The sequence below is a fragment of the Apium graveolens genome, chromosome 3 (assembly GCF_009905375.1).
Source record: "Apium graveolens cultivar Ventura chromosome 3, ASM990537v1, whole genome shotgun sequence".
Lineage (NCBI taxonomy): Eukaryota > Viridiplantae > Streptophyta > Magnoliopsida > Apiales > Apiaceae > Apium > Apium graveolens.
The window spans coordinates 13782486-13805679 of record NC_133649.1 but is presented as its reverse complement, the minus strand read 5'-3'; the positions used below and the strand labels follow the sequence as shown (position 1 = coordinate 13805679).

General features: G+C 30.8%; 2 protein-coding genes and 1 long non-coding RNA gene across 7 annotated transcripts; 2 read left to right on the top strand and 1 right to left on the bottom strand.

Moving 5' to 3' along the window:
* Window positions 1-290: 290 nt before the first annotated feature.
* LOC141711747 (uncharacterized) lies at window positions 291-3648 on the top strand. Of its 3 annotated transcripts, XR_012571446.1 has the most exons (5): window positions 291-805; window positions 870-1106; window positions 1643-1747; window positions 2954-3111; window positions 3326-3648. It is a non-coding gene; the product is annotated as an uncharacterized LOC141711747 (long non-coding RNA). The 3 variants fall into 3 exon arrangements; XR_012571447.1 differs by having other exon boundaries at window positions 291-1106; window positions 1569-1747; XR_012571445.1 differs by having other exon boundaries at window positions 295-1106.
* A 6747-nt stretch (window positions 3649-10395) lies between these two features.
* On the top strand, window positions 10396-19304 carry LOC141711746 (plant cysteine oxidase 4-like). 3 transcript variants are annotated; one of them, XM_074514420.1, is made up of 6 exons: window positions 10396-10616; window positions 11183-11541; window positions 15708-15853; window positions 15938-16085; window positions 18716-18925; window positions 19084-19304. In XM_074514420.1, the coding sequence occupies exons 2-6, from the start codon at window positions 11442-11444 to the stop codon at window positions 19200-19202; spliced, it is 723 nt and encodes a 240-aa protein (XP_074370521.1). In that variant the 5' UTR covers window positions 10396-10616; window positions 11183-11441; the 3' UTR covers window positions 19203-19304. The 3 variants fall into 3 exon arrangements, with proteins under 3 accessions (XP_074370521.1, XP_074370520.1, XP_074370522.1); XM_074514419.1 differs by having other exon boundaries at window positions 11180-11541; XM_074514421.1 differs by having other exon boundaries at window positions 10397-10616; window positions 11180-11541; window positions 18719-18925.
* A 1773-nt stretch (window positions 19305-21077) lies between these two features.
* On the bottom strand, window positions 21078-22697 carry LOC141713903 (CENP-B homolog protein 2-like). Its single transcript, XM_074517466.1, has one exon. It carries the CDS (start codon window positions 22695-22697, stop codon window positions 21078-21080), a length of 1620 nt encoding a protein of 539 aa, XP_074373567.1.
* Window positions 22698-23194: the final 497 nt, after the last annotated feature.

Sequence of the window (23194 nt, the reverse complement as noted above, 5' to 3'; positions counted from 1 at the left end):
GAAATAGTATATACGATATCGGTGCTTAGACATCGGTACATAATGCACCAGATATTAATATATTTTTTAATAACGGTTTCTAAATAAGCGATGTTAAATAAGAATATTGACATCGGTTTTGTATACTAACCGTTGTCTATATTCAAAAAAGAAATACTTCAGAATACACGTTTTTAACTTTAACATCGGTTAGTTTTTCGAACCATTGTCAATGGCTAGTTTTAAAAAATTAAAAATTACTTGTACTTTTCCCCCGTGTTAGTACACATATTTCCCCGCTTTTCTCAATAATCTTCCCCCTTTCCCAAATTTTTATTCCCCCTTTCCCAAATTTCCCCTTTTTTTCTCAGATCCGGTCTCCAACCTCGACTGTCACTCTCTCACCACAACTCCATCTCTCTCTCTGAAACCACGCCTAATATTCTCCCCCCGTCTCACTCAAACCGCGAATGAAACTCTCTCTCAAACCTCGACTCCATATCCCCTCTCTCACCGTCACAGCCCCTGTCTAACCTCTCTATCAACCCATCTTAAACCCTAATTTACCCCATCCTCACAAATTAGTACTCATCACTTCACAAATTAAAACCATGCCGCAATTAAGCAAAAGCCCAACTTGAAACAGATTTGATTTATACAAAATCGAATGTGAAACAAAATCGATTGGTTGAAGGTCGTATTATGGCCTTGGTAAGAGCGATTGAAGATTGTTTGATGAAAGGGAAGGAGTTCTCTGTAACAAATCGGGCTTGAAATTAGGCATATTTGATTTAGTAGTTTAAAATCAAGTGATTGGTTTGATTAGGTATGTAACTTTTAAATTTGTTTAGAAACATATGTTTTTATTTTAATTAAGTTTTTGTTCATAGGTCTGAAACCTTGGAGCTTGAATTCTGTAATCAAGCGGTTATTGCTCTAACTCACCTCAAAAATAACGGCTTCTTAATGATACTTGACCATCAAAAATGATAAATGATATTTTTAGGCTGGATTTACTGGAATTGCAGTTGGTGCTGCTTACCACAGTTTGAAGCCCGTGGAACTTTGGTCCCATCTGTAGTCATCCCTGAGAGATTGCATTCTAGAATTCAGATATATTTTCACAAGTAAAAACAAACCTTCTGTTGTTTTGCTTCTTTGTAGGAATCATCTGTTTGTAATAGGAAATTCGCCAGGTTCTTATAATCTCATTGTTTAGCTTGATAGTTCTTCCTTGACTGTACTTGTCTTTCTGTTACTTCTAGGTAGTCATATTATATAGAATGTTAGCTATATTTGAGTACAATTAAGAAGAGGTTTTCCGTGTGCAGGAAACTATAATCGTAGTTTTTGTGGTGTTTTATACTTAATTGTGCCTGGCTTTTGTTGAAAGAGAAAGTGCTCATGATTTAATGTACTGCTCTAGAGATGCAAGTTGGTCCATGGTCTAGAACTATGGTATACTCTTAGTTTGTGATGTTAGAAATACAACAACCAAACCTTGGATCATGCAGTTGCGGTTAATTTAAAAATATTTCAAGTTGTGCTGATCATACTGTTTTAGTTTGTCAATCTTAAATTCTCTACAGTCTTATAAGCTTGCAGATTCAAATTATATGCGAAGAAAGACTCCCTGTATCTCTGATCCTTGATTATTTTCCAGCAACTAATTTAACAGAGGAAACTCAAATCTCTATCAGTTAAACTAAGGGCATCAGCAGAACTGAGGATGAAGACAATGCTGCTGTTTGGCAGATCACTGTAACAGGTATGGTTACAGAAGTCTATATTTACAATTTTGATACCAAAACTTTGTTAGACAAATGATTTTGTAAGTTAAAGTAACCTTTGTTGGGGCTAGAGGTAGTTTTTGTATTACATTTGGCAAATAACATGTAAACAATAAAATGGGATGTTGCATGTCTCAATTCTGATTTTTTGCAAGAAACAATCTCTCTAATCTAAATAGATGTAAGAGTGCAAGACTATGTACAAATGACATGCAGACAGTTATTTTTGCGCTGCTTGCAGAAATATGCTCACTTCTTTTTCATTAATATAAATATCTGAAAAAAGTCTGCTTGCTTGCTAAAAAGTCGAATAGCATGATGAAGGACAGAGCAGGCCTTAGAGAAGAAAGAAAGCTCGAGTTAATTATGTTATTATCTACAGATTAAGTAGGTTATCAGATAGGAAAATATTCTTGTAAGGGGTGGCTTGATCTTATAAGTTACAAGAAGTAACTTGTATTGGGCCTCCAGGAGGCAGATGTTGAACTGCACATACTTTTGACTTGCCAACTTATACTCTCTCAAAAATAATAAATTTGAACAGGAGGTGTTGTGTACAAACTTTGTTCTCAACCAAGTTCTTCTATTAAATTGTCCATGAGATGCTTTTCGAACTAACATATGTTACGGGCTTTGATGCAACTAAATCTATTTATTTTCTAGTATGGTTTTAAAACATTATCCTACCCTTGTATTAAATTAACTGGACTGTGTCATCAATCATCCCGTATAACATATTATGATATCTTTCTTGTTGGTAATTGATGCTGGTGTTTGAGTTTGTTAAGAATCAAAACATACGATTTTTTTGGCTGAGAGGAGCATACTACTTGATTGATATTAGATGATTATGTTAATTTCTACGCTCCTCTCCTATGTCTTTCTTCTTTCCATCCACCTATATTTCCTTACAGCCTCCCATTTTTCCCATCTTATTTCTGTTCATGCCAATCAAATTGACCATAATCTAGAAGTGATAGTATGTTTCTAGATTTGTCTCGACAACATTTTCTATGGTTTCATTTTCTCATGTAATATGGTGATAATGCCAACAACCTTGACAACACATGTACTGAAAATCATAAATCATATTGGTGTTTGTGGATATGGAAAATAAATTTGGAGTCTGCCTTTATTTATAAGGTCTTGTTATTCTCAAGTGTTTGCTATTGTGTTTTTAATAGGAGGTCCAAGCGGGTCTGGAAAAACTAGCCTGGCTCGTAAGATGGCAAATATTGTTGGTTGTGAAGTTGTTTCTCTGGAAAGCTATCATAGATCTGAACAAGTGAAGGACTTTAAATATGAGGATTTTAGATCACTTGATCTTACTTTGTTGTCTAAGGTATAATAAGTTACTTTGGGTTGGTAGTTGTGTTTATTGTTATGGATTTCCTCGAGCGGTTAAGCCTACTCCAGGATTAGTAAATCATTTTGTCTTCAGAAGTAAGCTGGTTACTGGAATATTTGTATTGTTATGGTTACTAGAGTTGTTATCTTTTTAATTGGAGATGATACAGTGATATTATTGAAACCTTTGTCTTACTTCTGATTTGCAGGATTCACCAATTCGTGTACCAGTGTGTACCAGCAGAACAGTTTCTTAGATTAAGGGCATTTGATGCCCCACCAATTATAATAGCTCTAGCTGCAATTGTAATAGTATCTTTTTGGCACATCGAAGAACTTGTAATGAATTTAGTAGTTAGTATGATGTTGGGGTTGTTGGATGTATTTTGTGGATGGAACTTGTAATGGGGTTGTTGGATGATGTTTTGGATGGCTAGTAGAAATTATTGAATGGTTATTAGGATAATTTTCATGGGTTTTGTAATTATGAAATATTATTTTGCAAAAAATTTAACTAAAGTGTTGCATTTAATATTTGGGTGTTGCATTATAAAGTAATAGTAATGTTTTTACAAGATATTGTGGTGTTGCATTAGCTTTATAAGCGTTGCTTTCAATTACGTGGCATTTTTAGTGGGGCCTATTGCTGATGTGGTGCTTGTGTGTGGCCCACTACTGACGTGGCATCCACGTGACACGTGCTGCTGTGGCCTTAATGTGGGCCCGACACATGGAGTTTTACATCCAGCTTATGTCAGAGCCAACGCTTTTTGGTGTTGCATTTGATGTATATACTGTTGCATTACATCTATTAGGCAATGTTTATTGGCGTTGCTGTAGACCCCCAAAAAGCGTTGCATTAGGCCTCTAATGCAACGGCCGCAGATGTAACGCTCCTTGGTGTTGCATTATTGAAAATGCAACGTTTTTTTGACATAAGGCAACAACAAAATAGCATAACATTTGAGCATTTATGGCGTAGTGTATAGTCAACCATATGTAATTATCTATATATTTTGCAACTTGGTTAGAGTGCTCAAATTTTTACAAATCATATAAATATAACCACATAGATAATATAGCTAAAGGTTTCGTTAGATTTGAGATGTCTTAAGTACTAGTTGGTGAATAAGAAAACTTAGTCTTTGAGCATCTCCGACAGTATTGTTAAAACTGTTAGTTAAAATAATTTAAAACAAAGATTATCTAAAAATTTACTGGACTTGTAAGGTTATTTACTCCGGTGTAGTTGGCTTTAATGATCGGCTATATTTTTAAAAATAGTATGATATTATTTTTTCATGTTGTTATAAATAGAAGGTATTATTTGAATATGGTAACAAAATATGTAAAATTTAACTACAGTTTGTTAGAGGTTCGAAATATATGGCCAACGTAAAGATATTTACTATATTTTTAGCTAAGGGGAAAAATAAATAATTTTTTATATCTATACTATATTATAATAGACGAAAAATTAAAAGTTTGGTAGTCGGTCGGTACTTGGTAAAATTACTTAATTAACCTTACTTAATTATTTCAATTCTAACTATTGGGTCGATCAATTCTAATTCTAATTGATATTGAAGTCAACTTCCTCTGTTGCTTTACCAATTTCAATTCCATTTTATATCGAACTCTATATCATTATAATTTATATTAAATTCAAATTCTTCTACCAATTTTTATTTTAATTCATATCGAGTTATATATTATTTTAATTTGTTAAGTCGGGCTAAATTAATAAGCAAACTAAATATAATTATTAAGATTTAGTTGATATGTCATGTGAATCGGGCTAAGATAAAATAATAATACTATCAGTCCTCCTAAAACAATTATACAAATGAACTTGGATAAAAAATAATATATTTTATTTATCCAGGATAAAAAAATATATTATATAATTGATTCAGAATAACATAAAACTAAAATAAAAAATACAATTCGACCAACAAAAATAAAATAATATATACTAATTATTTAGTCTAAAACAAAATTATCTTATTGATCCACACTAAAAAAAATAAAATTAAACTAAAAATAATTAGTTTGATTTGGTCGGCGTATTGAGCATCAGGCTAAAATAAAATAATATAAACCACTGATCCCAGATAAATCAAATTAATAGTAGACTAAGTATAATTCGTATCCTATTGATATGAACTAAAAATCAAATTTTAATTAAAATATAATTATTATTTTTTTTAAAAATACACATAGAATTATTAATAAAACTATATCGTTCAATCAGTAATATTATCTTTTTCAAATATCTTTTTATAAAATTACTGTTAATCGATTAAGTAATCCACATGCTAAAATAATATTTTTTAAGGTCCCAACATAATGAAGACATTATATTTTTACCCTCAATAAAATAATAATTTCGTTATAATAATATTTCCCTCCTTACCAATGTTATCACTTTAGATAAGTTTAAATGTTCTAAAAGTTATGAACATATACGTATACTAATATAATTATTATGAAGTCATAACATTTAAATTTTTAAATGAACAAAATTTAAAATTGAATTCATTTTTTTAAAAAAATATATAATATTAAAAAAAATCTGTGCGATTCGTGCATCACACGAGTTTCTATCAATACTATATTATAATAGACGAAACATTAAAAGTTTGGTAGTCGGTCGGTCGGTACTTGCTGAAATTACTTAATTACCCTTACTTAATTGTTCAAATTCTAAGGTCGATCAATTCTAATTTTAATTGATATTGAAGTTAACTTCCTCTATTATTTTACCAATTTCAATTCTGTTTTATATCGAACTCTATATCACTATAATTTATATTAATTTCAACTTCTTCTACCAATTTAAATTTTAATTCATATTGATTTCTATATCATTTTAATTTGTTACTTTGGGCTAAATTAAATTTAAACAAACTAAATATAATTCTTAAGATTTGGTTGATATATAATGTGACTCGGGTTAAGATAAAATAATAATATTATTAAACCTCTTAAAAAATTATACCAATGAATTTGGATAAATAAAATAATATATTTTTGTATATTTTATTTATCCAGGAAATACATGAAGGGTTTTTAGCATATAAACGCCGCGAAAACGTAAATTTAAATCTTAAAAAAACCGAAATCCTCCGCAGGATCCATGCGAAAAATAATATTTAATTCGTATTTCAGTATGTTTACCTTAAGAAACTTCACGTTAATGGAAAGATGGAGGTCTTTAATGGCGATCCAAAAACGATGAACGGAGATCCTTAGCAGCTGCTCCTCAAGTGTGAAACACTCCACCGGTATCCACCAAGAAAACGATGTAATGAAGGAGGAGGAGATGGAGAGAATTAGGGTTTTGTAAATCCTTTTGGTTGAGGCAAAAATAAGGTCTATAATAGTATATTTATAGGTAAAATTTCCAGTTGAAAATTTTCCCATAAAATATTATTATTAACCCTTTATTATTCTCACTAATAATTAAAACATCTTTTAATTATTAATCCTTTTTTTAAACTCTTTAGAAATAATTCTCTCACTTGATTTAATTTCCAAAAATTAAATTCTTAATTAATAATATTAAGAACCTTTTCTTAATTAATTTATAATCAATTAAATCTCATTTAATCAATTATTAAATTTGCCAATTAATTATTTATTTCATAAATAAATAATTATCAGCCACTAGTAATTAATTCCTCCACCATTAAATCATTCTCTTTTATGGTTTGACCCTGTAGGTTCAATATTAAGCCGGTAGTAGAAATAAATAATAATAAAACTATTTTATCATTATTTATATAAATTCTCTAATTCATTAAATATGATTAATTAATTAATCATATTTATTCTACATCGTGAGGGATACTTCTTAGCATATTGCGACTATCCAGATAATACGAATTAACTGCTTAGAATACCAAGAACCTATTCGGTGAGTAGTTACCGTGCAATTAATTCCTTCTACCCTGCAATATCACGATTAAATACAAGGCATGAAACTTTTGTCAAGCCTATTTTATTTAATCACTTGGTTTCCCATTCACTCTGCTTAGTTCTATTTAATGTAAATTAGAAACTCCTTTCTAATTTCATTCACTCTGGCCAGAGATTCATGAACTAACATAAGTGGATCATCATTGAACATTATCTTCTTACACTAGAAGGGGTAGATCATTTATTGATCATACACTATCTTCGTGTACAAATTCCTATACCCAGTAGAGCCCTTATAATTGTCCCTTGAGACTAAGAACTAAACCAAAACATAGTTCAGTGTACATAAGATGACTATGATGACCTCAAGTCTAAGGATACTTGTACAACTATCATTATGTGAATAACTGCTGACACGTGAGTGAACTCCATCAGTTGTTCAGTTGTGTGAGTCATGTTCAGTGAACTTATTCTATAATAAGCACCTACATACTAGCTATAGTGTCACCACACAAATGTCTATGAGAACAGACATCCTTCATAATGAAGCAAGCATAGTATGTACCGATATTTGCGGATTATTAATTATCAGTTAGTAATCCTACGACCAGGAACTATTTAAGTTTAGAATTATCATCTTTTAGGTCTCATTATTATGATCTCATCACAATCCATAAAAAACTTTACTCTAAACTGTGGTATCTTATTTAAACATTTAAATAGATAGAACCCGCAATAAAAAACAAAACAAGTCTTTTATTAATATCAATGAAATCAAAACATATTACATAAAAGTTATTCTTAAATCCTCGTGCATGATTGGACTTAGGACATATCTCTTTCAATACATTATATAATTGATTCAGACTAACACAAAACTAAAATAAAAATACAATTCGACCAACAAAAAAACATAAATACTAATTATTTAGTCTAAAATAAAATTATCTTATTGATTAGGAATTTAAAAATAAAAATATATAATGTGACTCGGGTTAAGATAAAATAATAATACTATCAAACCTCCTAAAAAAATTATACTAATGAACTTGGATAAATAAAATAATATATTTTATTTATCCAGGAAATACATTATATAATTGATTGAGACTAACACAAAACTAAAATAAAAATATAATTCGACCAACAAAAAAAATATAAATACTAATTATTTAGTCTAAAATAAAATTATCTTATTGATCGGGAATTTAAAAATAAAAATAAAATTAAACTAAAAATAATTAGTTTGATTTGGTCGGTGTATTGGGTATCAAGATAAAATTAAATAATGTAAATCACTGATACGAGATAAATCAAATTAATAATAGATTAAGTATAATTCGTATCCTATTTATGGGAAATAAAAAAATCAAATTTAGTTAAAACATAATTTTTTAAATACACTTATATTTATCAATAAAACTATATCGTCAATCAGTAATTCAAATATCTTTTATAAAGTTACAGTTAATCGATTAAATAATCACCATGCTAAAATAATATTTTTTTAAGGTACCAACATAATGGAGACATTATATATTTACCCTCAATAAAATAATAATTTCATTATAATAATATTTCCCCCTTACCAATGTTATCACTTTAAATAAGGGTAAAATGACTATTTGGTCACCGTAGTCAGTATTAACTTGCAACTGAGTCACCAAGTTAAAAAAACTTTTAGTCAAATCATGAAGTATTTTAAAACTTACAAATTCATCATTGTTGTTAGTTCCGTTAAATTCCCTAACGGAAAAATGACGTGGCATACTATCAACCTCATCTCAATTTTCAATTAAGTCATTAACTTTATCTCAATTTTCAATTAGATCATTAACTTTATCTCAATTTTCAATTAGGTTATCAACTAAATTTGGTTTTAAAATATATTAAATTTATGTGTTTTTTATTATTAAGTCCCATTTTAAAAACCCATTTACAAATTTATCACATTTATAATATAATTTATAAACATATCCCATTTTCAATTTTTTTGAATTTTTTAACTTAATCATATATATGTATATTATTGGGGATATTTTAGTCCATTCAAGTAAACAAAAAATATGTATATTAATTATATATATATATATGAGTTATATAAGAGTTAAAATTTAAATGTGAGACATATTTAAAATTTCTAACTAAAATGGGACACATTTACAAAGTAACCTATTAATATTAGATATATTATACAAATTCCCTAAGTTTAAAATTGAACATACTCATTTATTTCGTATACTTAGAAAATATCACAACTTTCAGTTTAATTAATTTTTTTCTGAATAGTTGCACTACACTTTAATTAAATTTAAATTTGCATAACCATTTAATTTATATTTTAATTTTTTTAGTTTTTTCTAAAATGTTACCCTTTCAATCCATATACTTATAATCGATACAAGTGAACAAATATTTAGATAATATGTTTATCCCAATAATTTTGTATACTCTATTAATAATGTTGATGTTTTTTGTGTAATTAAAATATAAATAAATTTAGAATTGATAAAGTATTTAAAATATCTTATTTCTAAATTTAATATCTCTCGTAGTTAAAATTGATATCACTGATGAATTTGAAAAAATTCGTTTGTTATATTTTCAATATTCAATTTTTTACCCGTAAGTGACCTAATCGAAAATTAACACATAATTCAGTGATGAATTTGAAAATTTAAAGATGATGTTACAAAATTTAACAATCTCCGTTAAAGGTCAACACATTTTTAACGGCGGTACAAGTATTCTGAATTTCACTGATGTGATTGCAAGTTAATTACAAGTTCATGATGCGATTGAGAACTTTTTAACTTGGTGACTCACTTGCAAATTACTAGTGATTACAGTGACCAAATAGTCATTTTACTAAAAAGTTACGAGCATATATGTTTACTTATATAATTATCATGAAATCATATCATTTAAAGTTTTAAATGAACAAAATTAAGAACTGAATTCAAATATTTTTTTTTAAAATTATATAATATTAAAAAAATATGTGCAGTACGTGCATAACACGGGTTTTAAGCTAGTAATATCTACTCCCCCTGCCCCAAAATAAGTGTTGCTTTGACTTTTGACACGTTTTTTAATATACTAAAAAAAGATATTTGCATATATTTTTTTTCAAATTTTTTTTTCTTGAATTAAAATTTTACATTTATATTTTTATTTAGAAAAGAATTTTTTTTTAAAAAAATATATACAAATATCTTTTTTTAACACCTCAAAATACGGGTCAAAAGTCAAATCGACACTTATTTTGGGACGGAGGGAGTAAAATATATATTTAATGACATGTTAAGTTATTAATATCTAAAATAGTATATATTTATGATTCGTTTGACATATCCAGGTTGAAGATGCTTTTAGTTGGTGAATAAGAGTGTTGAGGGGTAAAAGAGTAAATAATAGTGAGCAGAGAGGGTGGGGTTGATCTCATTCTGCCGGAACCTAAAAGAAAGGCGACAAATCGTTGCCAGATCTTCCCGATATCCTCAATCCTATACATAATATTTAATCTCCCCATCCTTCTATGTCTCTCTCCACATCTCGATCAATATCCGAGCATCCTAGGTTCTCTCTCTCTCTCTCTCCCTCCCTCTCTCTCTCCCCCTCTCTCTCTCCCAACCTCCCTCTCTCTCTCTCTCCCTCCCGTCTTTACACATATATGTACAAAAGCACATGATTGTTTTTCAATTCCTTAATTCATATGGGAATTACATCTTCTAAAACCTGTTTAATCAAGTTAATTGATATTAATTGGCTTATTTTATGATGGCGTCTATTTAATTGTGATGGTACTGCTACACTTTTTATTTTTTTGAGATTATTTGAGCCTGTATATTTTCTGTTGTGACTTGTGTGTGATTAACAGTTGGAAATTGGATATATTTAAATAAGTTGTATTTTATTAATACATTTTATTTTAAGTGCAGTGTGTTTGATATGTATAAGCTTTAAAACATTAGCTTAAAATTTGGATTTGCACCGTTTAAATTTGAATTTATGGGAAATCTTCGAAATAGCAATCATTTTTTAAGATGTCGGAGTTATTGGGTTATATAGCTTAGAGTATTGTGCAAATACGGATTTACGTGTGAGGTTTTAATGTTCTATCTGTTTTTGTGATTGCACAGCAGGTGATGACGAAGCCATGTGGAACAAGAAGAATTAACAGGAATGTGGATATATGGTTGTCGACTTGGTTTTAATTTTAAGATCCAGTGTTTGACCAACTATCTTCTTGATTCGTTATACGTTATTTTCGTTACATGGAAGGGTCTTCTGTGATTTAGAGGACCCTTCTGATTGGAATTTTCGGATTTTCTAACACTTTTGTCTACAAGGCGTTAACAACATCAATTTCACGGGTTAGGTTTATTGGAATTGTTTTACAATATGCCAGCCATACAGAAGCTTTATAACGCCTGCAAAGTGTCTCTTTCTACTACTGGGCCCATATCAGAAGATGCTATTGAGAAAGTGCGGAACTTATTAGGTATTAACTCGCTATTCTCAGTTGTATGAAATTACTTATGTGTTTCGATTCAAATGTGTCTGTTATTGCGTTACTTTTAAATTTAAATGGGTGTTCTTTGCCTTCTCTAAGTTAGTGCTATCATATATCCATAATTGTTAAATTAACTGCTACTGCATGTGGTACTTACCAGAAATATGCTTCTAGGTGCCTTCTTTAGTTTCCAAACAACGTCATGGTGCAATCTCTGAATTTTTTTCTTTTTGCTCTTTGTATTCAATATGATTTATGGCAGTTTCTATCTTGAATTTTTTGTGACATTATCTTGATGGTATAATAGTCAATAATTCTGGCCTCAGTGGAGGCGAATGTGTCTGTCTATTTAAATTTCTTGTAATTGACCTCAGCCAAGAAAAACAGGAAAAAAGAACTAAACATTCAAAAAAGTGGCAAAGGGATCCATTTTAGAGTCCTTCTTGGAACTCTAAGCTTTGACCTATTAGTTTGGTAAATATTAAATAATCACAGTTTAAGTATGATCTTGCACAATTACGCTTCATGAATTTGTATGCTGATTATGTTTCTTGTGCTTACAACATACGGTGCACAAGAAATAAGTTGTGCAAGGATTTCAGTGTCATGCTAATCAGTTGTGCAAGGGTTTATTATGTAAATGAGCCCCTGAGCAGTATTTTGTCTCCAAGAAATAAGATGGAAAAACAGCGTATGACCATGCAGTTTTTTAGTATTACATATGGTGCAAGTATGTCCTAATATGGTTGGGGTCACTGCAGGGATTATGGCGCCACGGGATTGCAGTTTCAGTTTTAACTGAATTATGCAAGTGTGTTCTACAGTTTCATTGTATTGTTACAATCGTGTGATGTGCGACTAAGTTGACTGTATTTCTGAGAGATGGACATTTGTACAAATTACAGTAGTCATAAAAATTTGCACAATTTAAACAAAACATAAAATGGTTTAATAAATGTATAAATCAATTTTATTTCACAGTTATAAAGTTTTTATATTGATCGACTATTATTTAATCAAGTCAAAATATCAATTAATGAAAATAAATGAAACTTAGGATATTTAATCTACTAAGTTATATGTGAACTACTTCCACAATTATTCTTCGTTGATAATCTAAAACTAAGTAGGGGACCTACTTTTTGTTAATTTGAAAAGTCAAAGAGAAACATAGGTACTTGCGGAAAAGTTGAACAAAACTGGATAACTTGGGGACAGATGAAAAAAGAGGGTAATGAGGATATCAACATAGCCTTTTTGGTGGAAGGTTAATTTTAATTGCATTTTTGCTACCAATGAGTCTATAAAAAGTGTTTGATTTTTGAGCAATGGGGATAATGTGTAAGTTAGGCAATGCAAAGGCTCGTGATCATGTTTGGGGTTGATATTAGTTCTATCCTCACAGTTTTTTCTTAGTTTCAATATGTATGGCCGATTGCCCACAATTAGCCAACAAGTAATAACCTTTAAGATTCAATTATTGTAATACACATATCTCTCGATTTAATACATAAATGTAGTGTATAAACAATGGAAGCATACCTAATCCATTGGAAAGAGGTAGGTGTAGGAAGAAATGGGGATGATCAAATGCTTCAAATGATATTTTAAACTTGGGACAATGCCTCAAATTTTTGGTAATGTCTCGTAAGATATTTGTCTGTTGCGGAAACAAAACATAAATTGGTAGTTAGTTAAGGGACCATTGCATAGTCTTTGACGAGGAAAATGCAAAATCACTTTGTTCTTCATAAACAATGTTTTCATCTAATCAAGGGTTGAAAATATTGTCTGTTGAGGATCTAAATTTACTCCGATCTAAATTTACTCCGATCAATGATAAGTGAGAGTTAATATTTTGGTTATGTAGAATTAATGCTCTGTTTGGTAGTGCTGTTCAAAACTGCTGTGCTGTGAAAAAAAGTGCTGGTGGAAAAAATGCTGTCAGGAAAATTATATGACTGTTTGGTAATTTTTTTAAATTTATGCATATTTCGAGATATAATATATAAAAATAATATTTTTGAGAAGGTTTGATGGTGAAACTGATAGCTACTTCCTGCAAAAGCTGAAAACAACTTTTTCCAAAAGCACGAGGGAACATACTTTTGCTAACAGCAGCTTTTAGACCAAAAGCGCTTTTCCAGACAACAACTTTTAGATATTACCAAACACCTTTCTGACAGCTTTTCAGCAAAAATTGCGCAATATTTCAGTTAAGGGCCGATAAGTGTTGAGGATCTAATTTACTCCCTAATTAACGATAAGTGAAAGTCAATATTTCAGTTAAGGGCCGAAAATATCATTTTTTGAGGAACTAAATTTACTCCTTGATTAATGATAAGTATTGAAAGACAATATCTCGACATGGTCCCTTAATCGCCATTATACGTTCATTCTGCTTTATATTTTCTCTTTTTGCTAATTTTAATTATTTTGGTTATTTTTTTCTCTTATCTTACTCAGTGAGATACTGAGAAAGGTTTTACATGTATTGTGGTTACTTAAGATTTTTTTTAAAAGGATAAATTATCCCAATTTCTTACTTGATCCTTCTTGTTTTCAGTAGATTCACACACTTTTGTTTTTTTTAATCATTATACTAATTGATTTAATCATCAAATATAAAATGAACGTATATAAAATTTTTAGGAATCCAAATTACAGGCCTACTATATTTAAATATACAATTTTTAGTTCCGAAGTTCATTTTCTCATTCCAAGGTAAGATTCTTGAATGTTGTTGGACAGAGTATGACAACATATAAAAAAGCGATGAGTAAGTTCTTCGGAGGCACACTAGATTGGTCAAAGACTTGAGATATATGCCCGATGTCTGGAACCTGAAAATTTCTTTATAGACTTAATAATATTAGGAATCCTCTTGTTCATATGGTCCTAGATTTTATTTTATTGGAGCACTTAACTTCAAGGTCTTAAATTTTGGTGCACAATATAAAAATTCAAGTCCACAATACAATGCATACCGGACTAAGCAACCCAGCACATGCCAGCCTAAAAGGGCTAGCAACTTTGGTATACGTTAGTTGTTGTCTTTATATAGGTCTCAAACACTTGTATTTTAAACAATGTGGGATGTGACAAACAACTTACTTTATTATGTTAAACTAACGGAATCCGGCCAATTGGCACTTCCGGCTGGCAATGCCTTGATACCATTTATAACTATTTAAACCCTCAACACAGATGCATAACGGACGCAACAACCCGCCATAGGTTGGTCCAAAAGAGCTAACAATTTTGGTATACATAAGTTTTTGACTCGTTCTTCTAATGGTCTCAAACATTTTGTTTCTAAACGACGTGGGATGTTACATACTCAGTGTAGAAAGTGATCGTGTCAGAGTTAACGAGTAGTAATATCATCACTAGGCATTAACTGTTAATTTGTGTTGAAGGAGTAATATCATTACTAGGCATCGGCTGTTAATTTCTATTGAAGGAGTAAGAGGAAACTTCGTGCTATCTAATGGAGGTTTGTCCATTTTTTATTTTGTTTGTTTGTTGGTCACACTATTATAGAAAAGACTTTATGTGTCTCAGTTAAAAAAAGGAATAGCCATAACGACAGTCGACAGATGTTTGTTTGATGATTTCTTTAAGAGGCTCGTATACCAGAAAATAGTGTGTTTCTTTCGGTGGCAGGTAGGTGAAAACCACGTGACGTACTCCAATTTTCTTTAGAAAACTAGAAACATTTTTAATATCTTACTGCGCAAGTAGCACTTGTAAAATTATGGAATATTTTTATTAGTTCTACAAGCATGTTTAATAGCTTTGGAGGAGCTGGATTTGGCTACCGAAATGTTAATGGATTTAAGAGACTTGGTGCTCACTGCTCAGTAATTTACCATTTCATGTTCATAGATAATGGATTCCTTGTTTCCTGAAGATGGCATGAAACAATTTTAACTGAAAAGCTCCATTCTAAGTTGTGTTTCAGATATTCTTTTACTCGTTCACAAAATTGTGGTCATACTTGTACTGTAGTATAGTAGGATACGGTCTAGGTTCTTATGCATGTGCTAAGTGTTTAAACGTTTTTTTTCACCTTTGTGCTGCAAAACTTGTATGGATAGATTACTAGTTAATTGATCATGTCGTGAAATTTGTGACTTCCGTTTTTCTTCCAGATAAAATCAAGCCTTCCGATGTTGGTCTCGAGCAGGAGGCACAACTAGGTCGTGGGTGGCCAGGTTCAGGAAATGGACAAAATGGAGGCCTTAGATCGATTCCACCTATCAAATATCTTCATTTGTTTGAGTGTGACAGCTTTACTGTATGTTTAATGCACATTTTTATGCTAGTAATTCATGATGGTATCATACTGTTATACATAACTTGGTTTTCACATCTTTGGCAGCTTGGAATATTTTGCATGCCACCTTCTTCTATAATTCCTCTTCACAATCACCCTGGAATGACTGTGTTAAGCAAGCTCTTATATGGTTCACTACAAGTAAAGTCATATGATTGGCTTGACGTACCTGGTCCGTCTGATCAGTCTCAAGGTATGCCTTCTGAGTCGATTTTATTATATATATATATATATATTTCTAAATGATTTTTTCACTCTGTTAAAAGGAAACAGATAAATAATTTGTAGTTATTATGTTGAGTTTTGCACATTTAAAATTTCCGTCCTTTTATAGAAGCTTCCATATCCCTTTTGAGGCAGGAGTGCTGTTTAAGTCGGTCTAAAAAAGATAGATTGATTTGTTTTTAGAAAACCTAGGGCAACCTACCTAACTAAGACTTTAAGATTATGTGCGCGCGCCGAGAAGGTTTTACTACTTTCCGACTGTTTATGCCAAATAATGTGATGCACGGGACTTGCAATTGCAAATAGACGTCTTTACAAGTATAAGAGGTCAATGCAGGTGCATATCTACATATACAATCTTCATAATAACCACAATAAATAACCAATAACCACAAGCTGAAAAGAATGGGGACAGTGTAAATGTGTAAAATTGTTTTGTGAACTCTATATCAGAGTTCAACCTTTTGTAGCAGTAAACAGGCAAGTGAGAAAAATGTTTTTTTTTTGTTTGTGAAAATGCAAATCGAACTTTTCATTCATTCAGGTAAGGATTTATCATGCAATTATAATTTTCAGTTGTAATCTTCAAGACTACTTTTCAACTTATTAATACGGTGTAGATCACTTTTTAAGAGCTTCTTGGTCGTCTGCCTTTTATAGGTCATTATCGTGGCAGTCACTCGATAGACTACCAGGCACACATTTGCTTGGAATTCAATGTATTTATATTAGCCCAGTCCACTTGGAATTTAAATATACAATAAAACAATCCAATTGGTGAATTGATCAGCTCTCGAATTTTTTTCTTACCACTAGAGTCGTCCAAATGCGTACTAAATTTGTTTTTATTTTGTTTTGTTGTGAGGGTAATATGCGAGTTTTTTTAGGAGGGAAATACTATGTTAATTTTCTAATAGAAAGTGTCTTTTGAGTAGAGCTGCAAATGAACATAGCCGAGCCCAGTTCTGTCCAAACTGAGCCGAGCTCATTTTTCTTTTAAAACGAGCCAAGCCGAGCCGAATTTAATAACTGAACAAAAAGTGATGTTCAAGATCGGCTCGTTAATAAACGAGCCAAACACGAGTTTGCTCGGAAAAAACCAAACTGAATCGAAATTGAGCGAAGTTCGAACAAAGTCTGAGTTGCCCCTTAATAGTTTGTATATATTTTTTACTCGACCAACCTTAAAGTATAATTTATAGTTTTACAAGTTACATCGAGATCAAATCTCTTTATCTTATAATGTTATACAGTTTTACACACTAAAACTCCCCACTTATTTCTTAATCTATATCATTTCATATCCAATTTTATTTTAAATTATCGAGACATCGACAACTTTAGAAGTTGTACATTACGTTTTAAAGATGTCGAAATTTTATTATTTTTAGATGTTTTACTTAAATTTGATTTTTGTAAATTACAAGTTATTTAATGGTGTTCTATGAAAATGAGATAAATTGGAGGCGAATAGTTCGTGTAACAATGTTTGATAAATTACTTGGTGTTAGATTAAGAAATATTAACAAATTACCAAAAAAATTAAAATTATTAATAAATGACGAGAAAAAATGTACTAATAAAAATATTTTAGTGATTAATAATAATGTATTATTTGTAATGTATATAAACTTTATCCGAGCTGAGTCGGGTTAGCCTAGTTCGAGCCTAGCCCGAGCCGAACAAACAAAAAGCTCGGCTCGTTTAATCATCCGAGCTCATTTTCATGTTCAAGATCGGCTCGTTTAAGGAAAAGAGTATTGCTATAGCTAAGAAGCAGATAGAGCAAAGGCCTCCTCTTTAGCATCGTCACCGTGTAGAATTACAGTTCAGTATGATTCTATACACAAAGTTTCTTGGATGTGGTATTAAAAAGTTTCATATTTATGTATATAATTAAAAACTTCACCTATATAATCAATGTAAATTAACTAAAAAAAATTAACCAATATATGTTGTAAATTGTCACTAACCTTTATATATGCTGATAAGGAGCATTTACTGCTAACCAAACATTATGAAATCGATCTTGACACCGATCTCTAGTTCTAGGCTGTTTCTTCATGCATTGAATTAATTTTTGCGCACATGAAGTTGTATTGACAGAATATGCTGACTTTTACTGCTTTTAGTCTTCCATAGTTCCATATTATAAAAGTAGATTTCACCAAGTCGGTGCTTTCTGGTATTGAATGATGAATAGATTTTCTGTGTATAATTGTTTGGACCGGGAAAGGGAATGGGAACCATGGCCATGTTTATCATGTACATGCATAGGTTTGCGTTTTTTTAGATATAGAGCTTTGTGGAACACATTATTAGTTTTTGGTTTTATGAGTAAAAGATTAATTACATTATATAATAATATCATCCACTGATGTGTAGTACACACTAGGTAGAGCAGTTTAGTTGAGCAGTGAATGAAATGTTCACCTATTAGTAAATAGGAGTAAATGAAAATAATATTCTTTGTGTTTGGGGTTGTGGGGAGATGAGGGAGAGCATTCTTATAAAGTGATTATTTTCCTTATGACTTTAGCTACTCGATTTCTCATCTGTACGAATCTTTTAAGCAACAAGTTGTTTATGTTATTGTAGCAGCTGAGAGGCCTGCAAAACTCGTTAAAGATTGTGTTATGACGGCACCTTGTGGAACAACTGTTCTTTATCCAACGAGTGGAGGCAACATACATTGTTTCAGGGCAATTACTCCTTGTGCGATCTTTGACATTCTGTCACCGCCTTACTCATCTGAGGATGGTCGGCATTGCACTTATTTTCGCAGGTCTCCAAAAGAGGATCTACCAGGTAACTATTTTCATACCTTTTTGTTATTTATATAATGGGTAATCATCACCATTTCTTTTTACCTACTATGTATATAAATGATTGACGGGCAAATCACATGTCTTTTCCATAACTTTGGTGAGTCCTAGTTGATTTTGTGCCTCATTTATTCATTAAAGGTAGCCTAGAAGTGGACGGGGTGACGGTATCTGAGCTGACTTGGTTAGAAGAGTTTCAACCTCCCGACGACTTTGTGATTCGGAGAGGACAGTACAAAGGCCGTGCTATAAAAGCATAATAATTCATGCCTCGACTCTGCTCCTTTACCCATTTTTTGATCATCTCTATGAGTTATATATAATTGAACTTAAGCCTTGATTGGGGCAGGTATTAATCCAAACTTTAGTTATGCACTTTACAGCTGTGGGAATAATTATTTTTGTTGGCAACATATCATAGGGTATTTGAGTTGTACAGGGTAATATAAACTTCCTAGGATATATAACAATTCTATCTTGAAGGATTTGTCTTTTATAAAACACTATATTTTCGTTTTTTAATATATTTATATTATATTAAATTAATGATTCTTAATAAGCTACTTTCAACCTTTTGGATCCTCTAATCTATTGAGTTTCATCTGAGAAAAATAATAATCAGAACCTAATTCTTTTGTTAAAATTAATGTACATGACAAACTTTAGTGAAAGACATCTTTTTGCATCCTCTGGGGAAAAAGTCCTGGCGAATTTTTTTTTTTTTTTTTTTTTTTTTTTTTGAAGAAAAATGAGAACTTTCATTAAAAAGATAGATCATACAAAAGCATCTGCTAAAGAGATTGATGTTCCTAAATTACCTCATACACATTTACTGAGGTTAAAAAAATTCATCATATTAATAATACACGAAGGTATTATCTTAATTACATGATTATTATATACATTTACAAAAATATTACTAGTATTTTATACTATAATATACTTGCACTTCATAGGGTAATCTTATACACATTTTTTTTATGCCTAATCTTTATTTTTTTTAATTAAAGGTAGAATGAGCCGTAATTTTAGGTAGTATTTAAGGAGCGTTTGGATCGGGGAATTTCAACCCGTTCAAAACATGAATGATAATGAGATTATAAATTATACATAATACATAATACATCTTTGTATTGAAATCTTATTATAATATTTTATACTATAATATACTTGCACTTCATGAAAGTTCCCTAGGGTAGTCTTATAAACATTTTTTTTATGCCTAATCTTTATTTTTTTTTAATTAAAGGTAGAATGAGCCGTAATTTTAGGTAGTATTTAAAGAGTGTTTGGATCGGGAAATTTCAACCCGTTCAACACATGAATGATAATGAGATTATAAATTATATATAATACATCTTTCTATTCTCATCGCGTTAACTTAGGTTAAAATCCTGATCCAAACAAACAGACATTTAGGGCATGTTTGGCTCGTGACTTATAAGGGGCTTATCTCTTATAAGTCCGTATCAACTTATTGATAACTGTTTGTCGACTTAACTTATAAGTCGAATTTACAATTTATAAGCTAATAAGTTGAATTTTAGTCACAACGTACTTTTTTTTTAACTTATTTTGATATTTCGTTTTTTTATGAACTTTAGTTTTAAAATATATGTTTTTAAACGTTAATCCAATTTAAAATCAAGAATGAAGATAATTATTTTTATAAATGATTTATTTTATTTCATCTAAATAAAATAAATTCTGACTTTTATCCAAGTACTTATATAACTTATAAATATTTATGTACTTATTACTTATAAGTCACTTATTCATTTTAAGTTATAAATTAGTTATTTTAAGATTTTCAAGTATTTTAAGATTTCCAAAACGGACACTTAATCTCACTTGCAGGGTAGATTTAGATTTATCCAGTAATAATTAATTAAGAATAGGTAAAATAGTTATACAGTTAAACCTCGATTAAGTAATATCCGATAAAGTAATAACCTCGCTTAAGTAATAATTTTCATCGGTCCCAACTTGGGCCAATGTTGTAAAGTAATATTCTCGCTAAAAGCATAAGATAATAAAAAATTCGAAAGTCATTAAGGGCCCAAGTAATATGTAAAGTAATAATTCCATAATTATATATATATATATATACTGTATAATGTATATGATTACAAAATTTAATTCTTATTAAAATATGAATCTATTGTAGCTTGTTTCTTCTTTCCACCAAAGCCAAAATTAATCTCGTCCTTGACTTTATGTAAAGCAAAAATAACTCCTGGTATGTTTTGCTCGTGTTGTAACAAGTAATTGTTCAAAGTGGTGAGTGCTTGAAATGCTTCCTTTGATGACACGCTTGGGATGACATTGCTATCGTCGGGTTCAGGATCAGTCCCTTCATCAGTGCTCATTACCGACTCAATGATTTCTTCATCCGTAGGTGATTCCATAACCGCATCATTCTCGTTTGGATAGTTTAAGAGATGCTCGACATCCATCACATTCCTATATCGTAAATTAGAGATAACTTCATTTAATCCTTCGACACCTTCATTTATTTCTCCAAGTTCTTGTTCATCATTTTCTTCTGAACGAATCTTGCAATGCCGAAAACAATTTGCAATTGTGGTTGTTTTCACATCAATATTCCAAGCCATGTTAGCAAAACTAATAGCATTCAAGATATTAACTTTTTCAGGATTTGTTGCATTAACTTCAAGACTTTGCAACATGCTAGAATATAGACGACGCCGATAGTGAACTTTAAATGCTCGAATAATTCCAGCATCGCATGGTTGAATCTTAGATGTTGTGTTAGGAGGTAGAAAGAACAACTCTGTATTTCTCAAGCCTTCAACTATTTTTGGATGAGCAGGACAATTGTCAACAATCAAAAGTACCTTCCTGCCATTCATTTTACTATCAAACCAAGTAACAAATTCTTGAAAAAGCAAGCCAGTCATCCAAGCCTTCTTGTTAAAACGATACACACAATTAAGATTGTTTATATTCACATTTTTAAAGCACCTAGGATTGGCGTACTTACCAATGATCCAAAGTGGAACTTTGTCAGACCCATCACCGTTGCAACACACAACTACAGTGATTCTCTCTTTATCTTTTTTGCGGCCCTCTAGCTGTTTGGTAGCTAGTGAATGGTCAGCTTCAAGTCGATAGAATAATCCTGTTTCATCCATGTTATAAATATCTTTCAACTGAAATTGATCCAATTTTGTTCGGATGCCTGGCAATGCATTTTCAATGTTCTCCATCATCACTGAACCACTTTCACCAAAACGCCGATAAGATTTGATTCCATATCTTGCCTTGAAACGTTCTAACCATCCACTGGAAAAGCTAAAATCGGAATTACTTTCCCCATACATTTTCTTCATTAGCTCCTTTCCTTTTTCTTGAATGATTTCTCCAGACATATTAACTTTATCTTGCCTTTGAAGAAACCACTCAAACAAAACTTTCTCTAACTCTGGATATTTTGCTGATTTGTGTTTTTTGACATCACTTTGTTTCCTCTCGTCGGACAAGTATTCCGAGGCTCTCTTGAGTGTGTTTGATATAGTTGATTGACTGATATCTAAGTCATATTTTTGATGTACCCATGCTTGTAAATCTTTCTGGCTTACACCTGGATTCTCCTTTTTATATTCACAAATAGCACTCCTTATCTTATCTGTGATTGCTGATTTTTTCACTCCTTTTAGATGATGCGAAGACATTGGTGTATACTGTAAAACAAAGGTGATATTGTATGTGTCTGTAGTGTACCATTCTATCATTTTATATAGTTAATCACAAAGTCTTATCATTAATATTATGGTGTCTCTTCATGTATTTTTATTTAAGAATTACAATAAATATTAGATGGTTGAGTTTCAATACAACGTACACAACACATGTTACCTTTATGTACTGATCTGGTGCAATTTTAATATGCATGCATCTAGTTTTTGGATATAAGTAATCATAATAAAAGTAATTTTAGATCAAATACATTGCATGTGATTAATTCTAGTTTTTATACGTACATTATATATTATACTGTACCACGTAAACATAAAAATTCGGTAAAGTAATAAAATATTACTTTATCGATAAAGTAATAAAATATTATTATATCGATAAAGTAATAAATTCGGTAAAGTAATATTTTTTCTCGGTCCCAAGGGTATTACTTTAAAGAGGTTTAACTGTAAAGTGATCCTGAATAGATGAAAAGAAAAAAGGATTTGGAATCGTCTGGATTGGGTCGTCCTCTGGATTAGTTATTGACAAA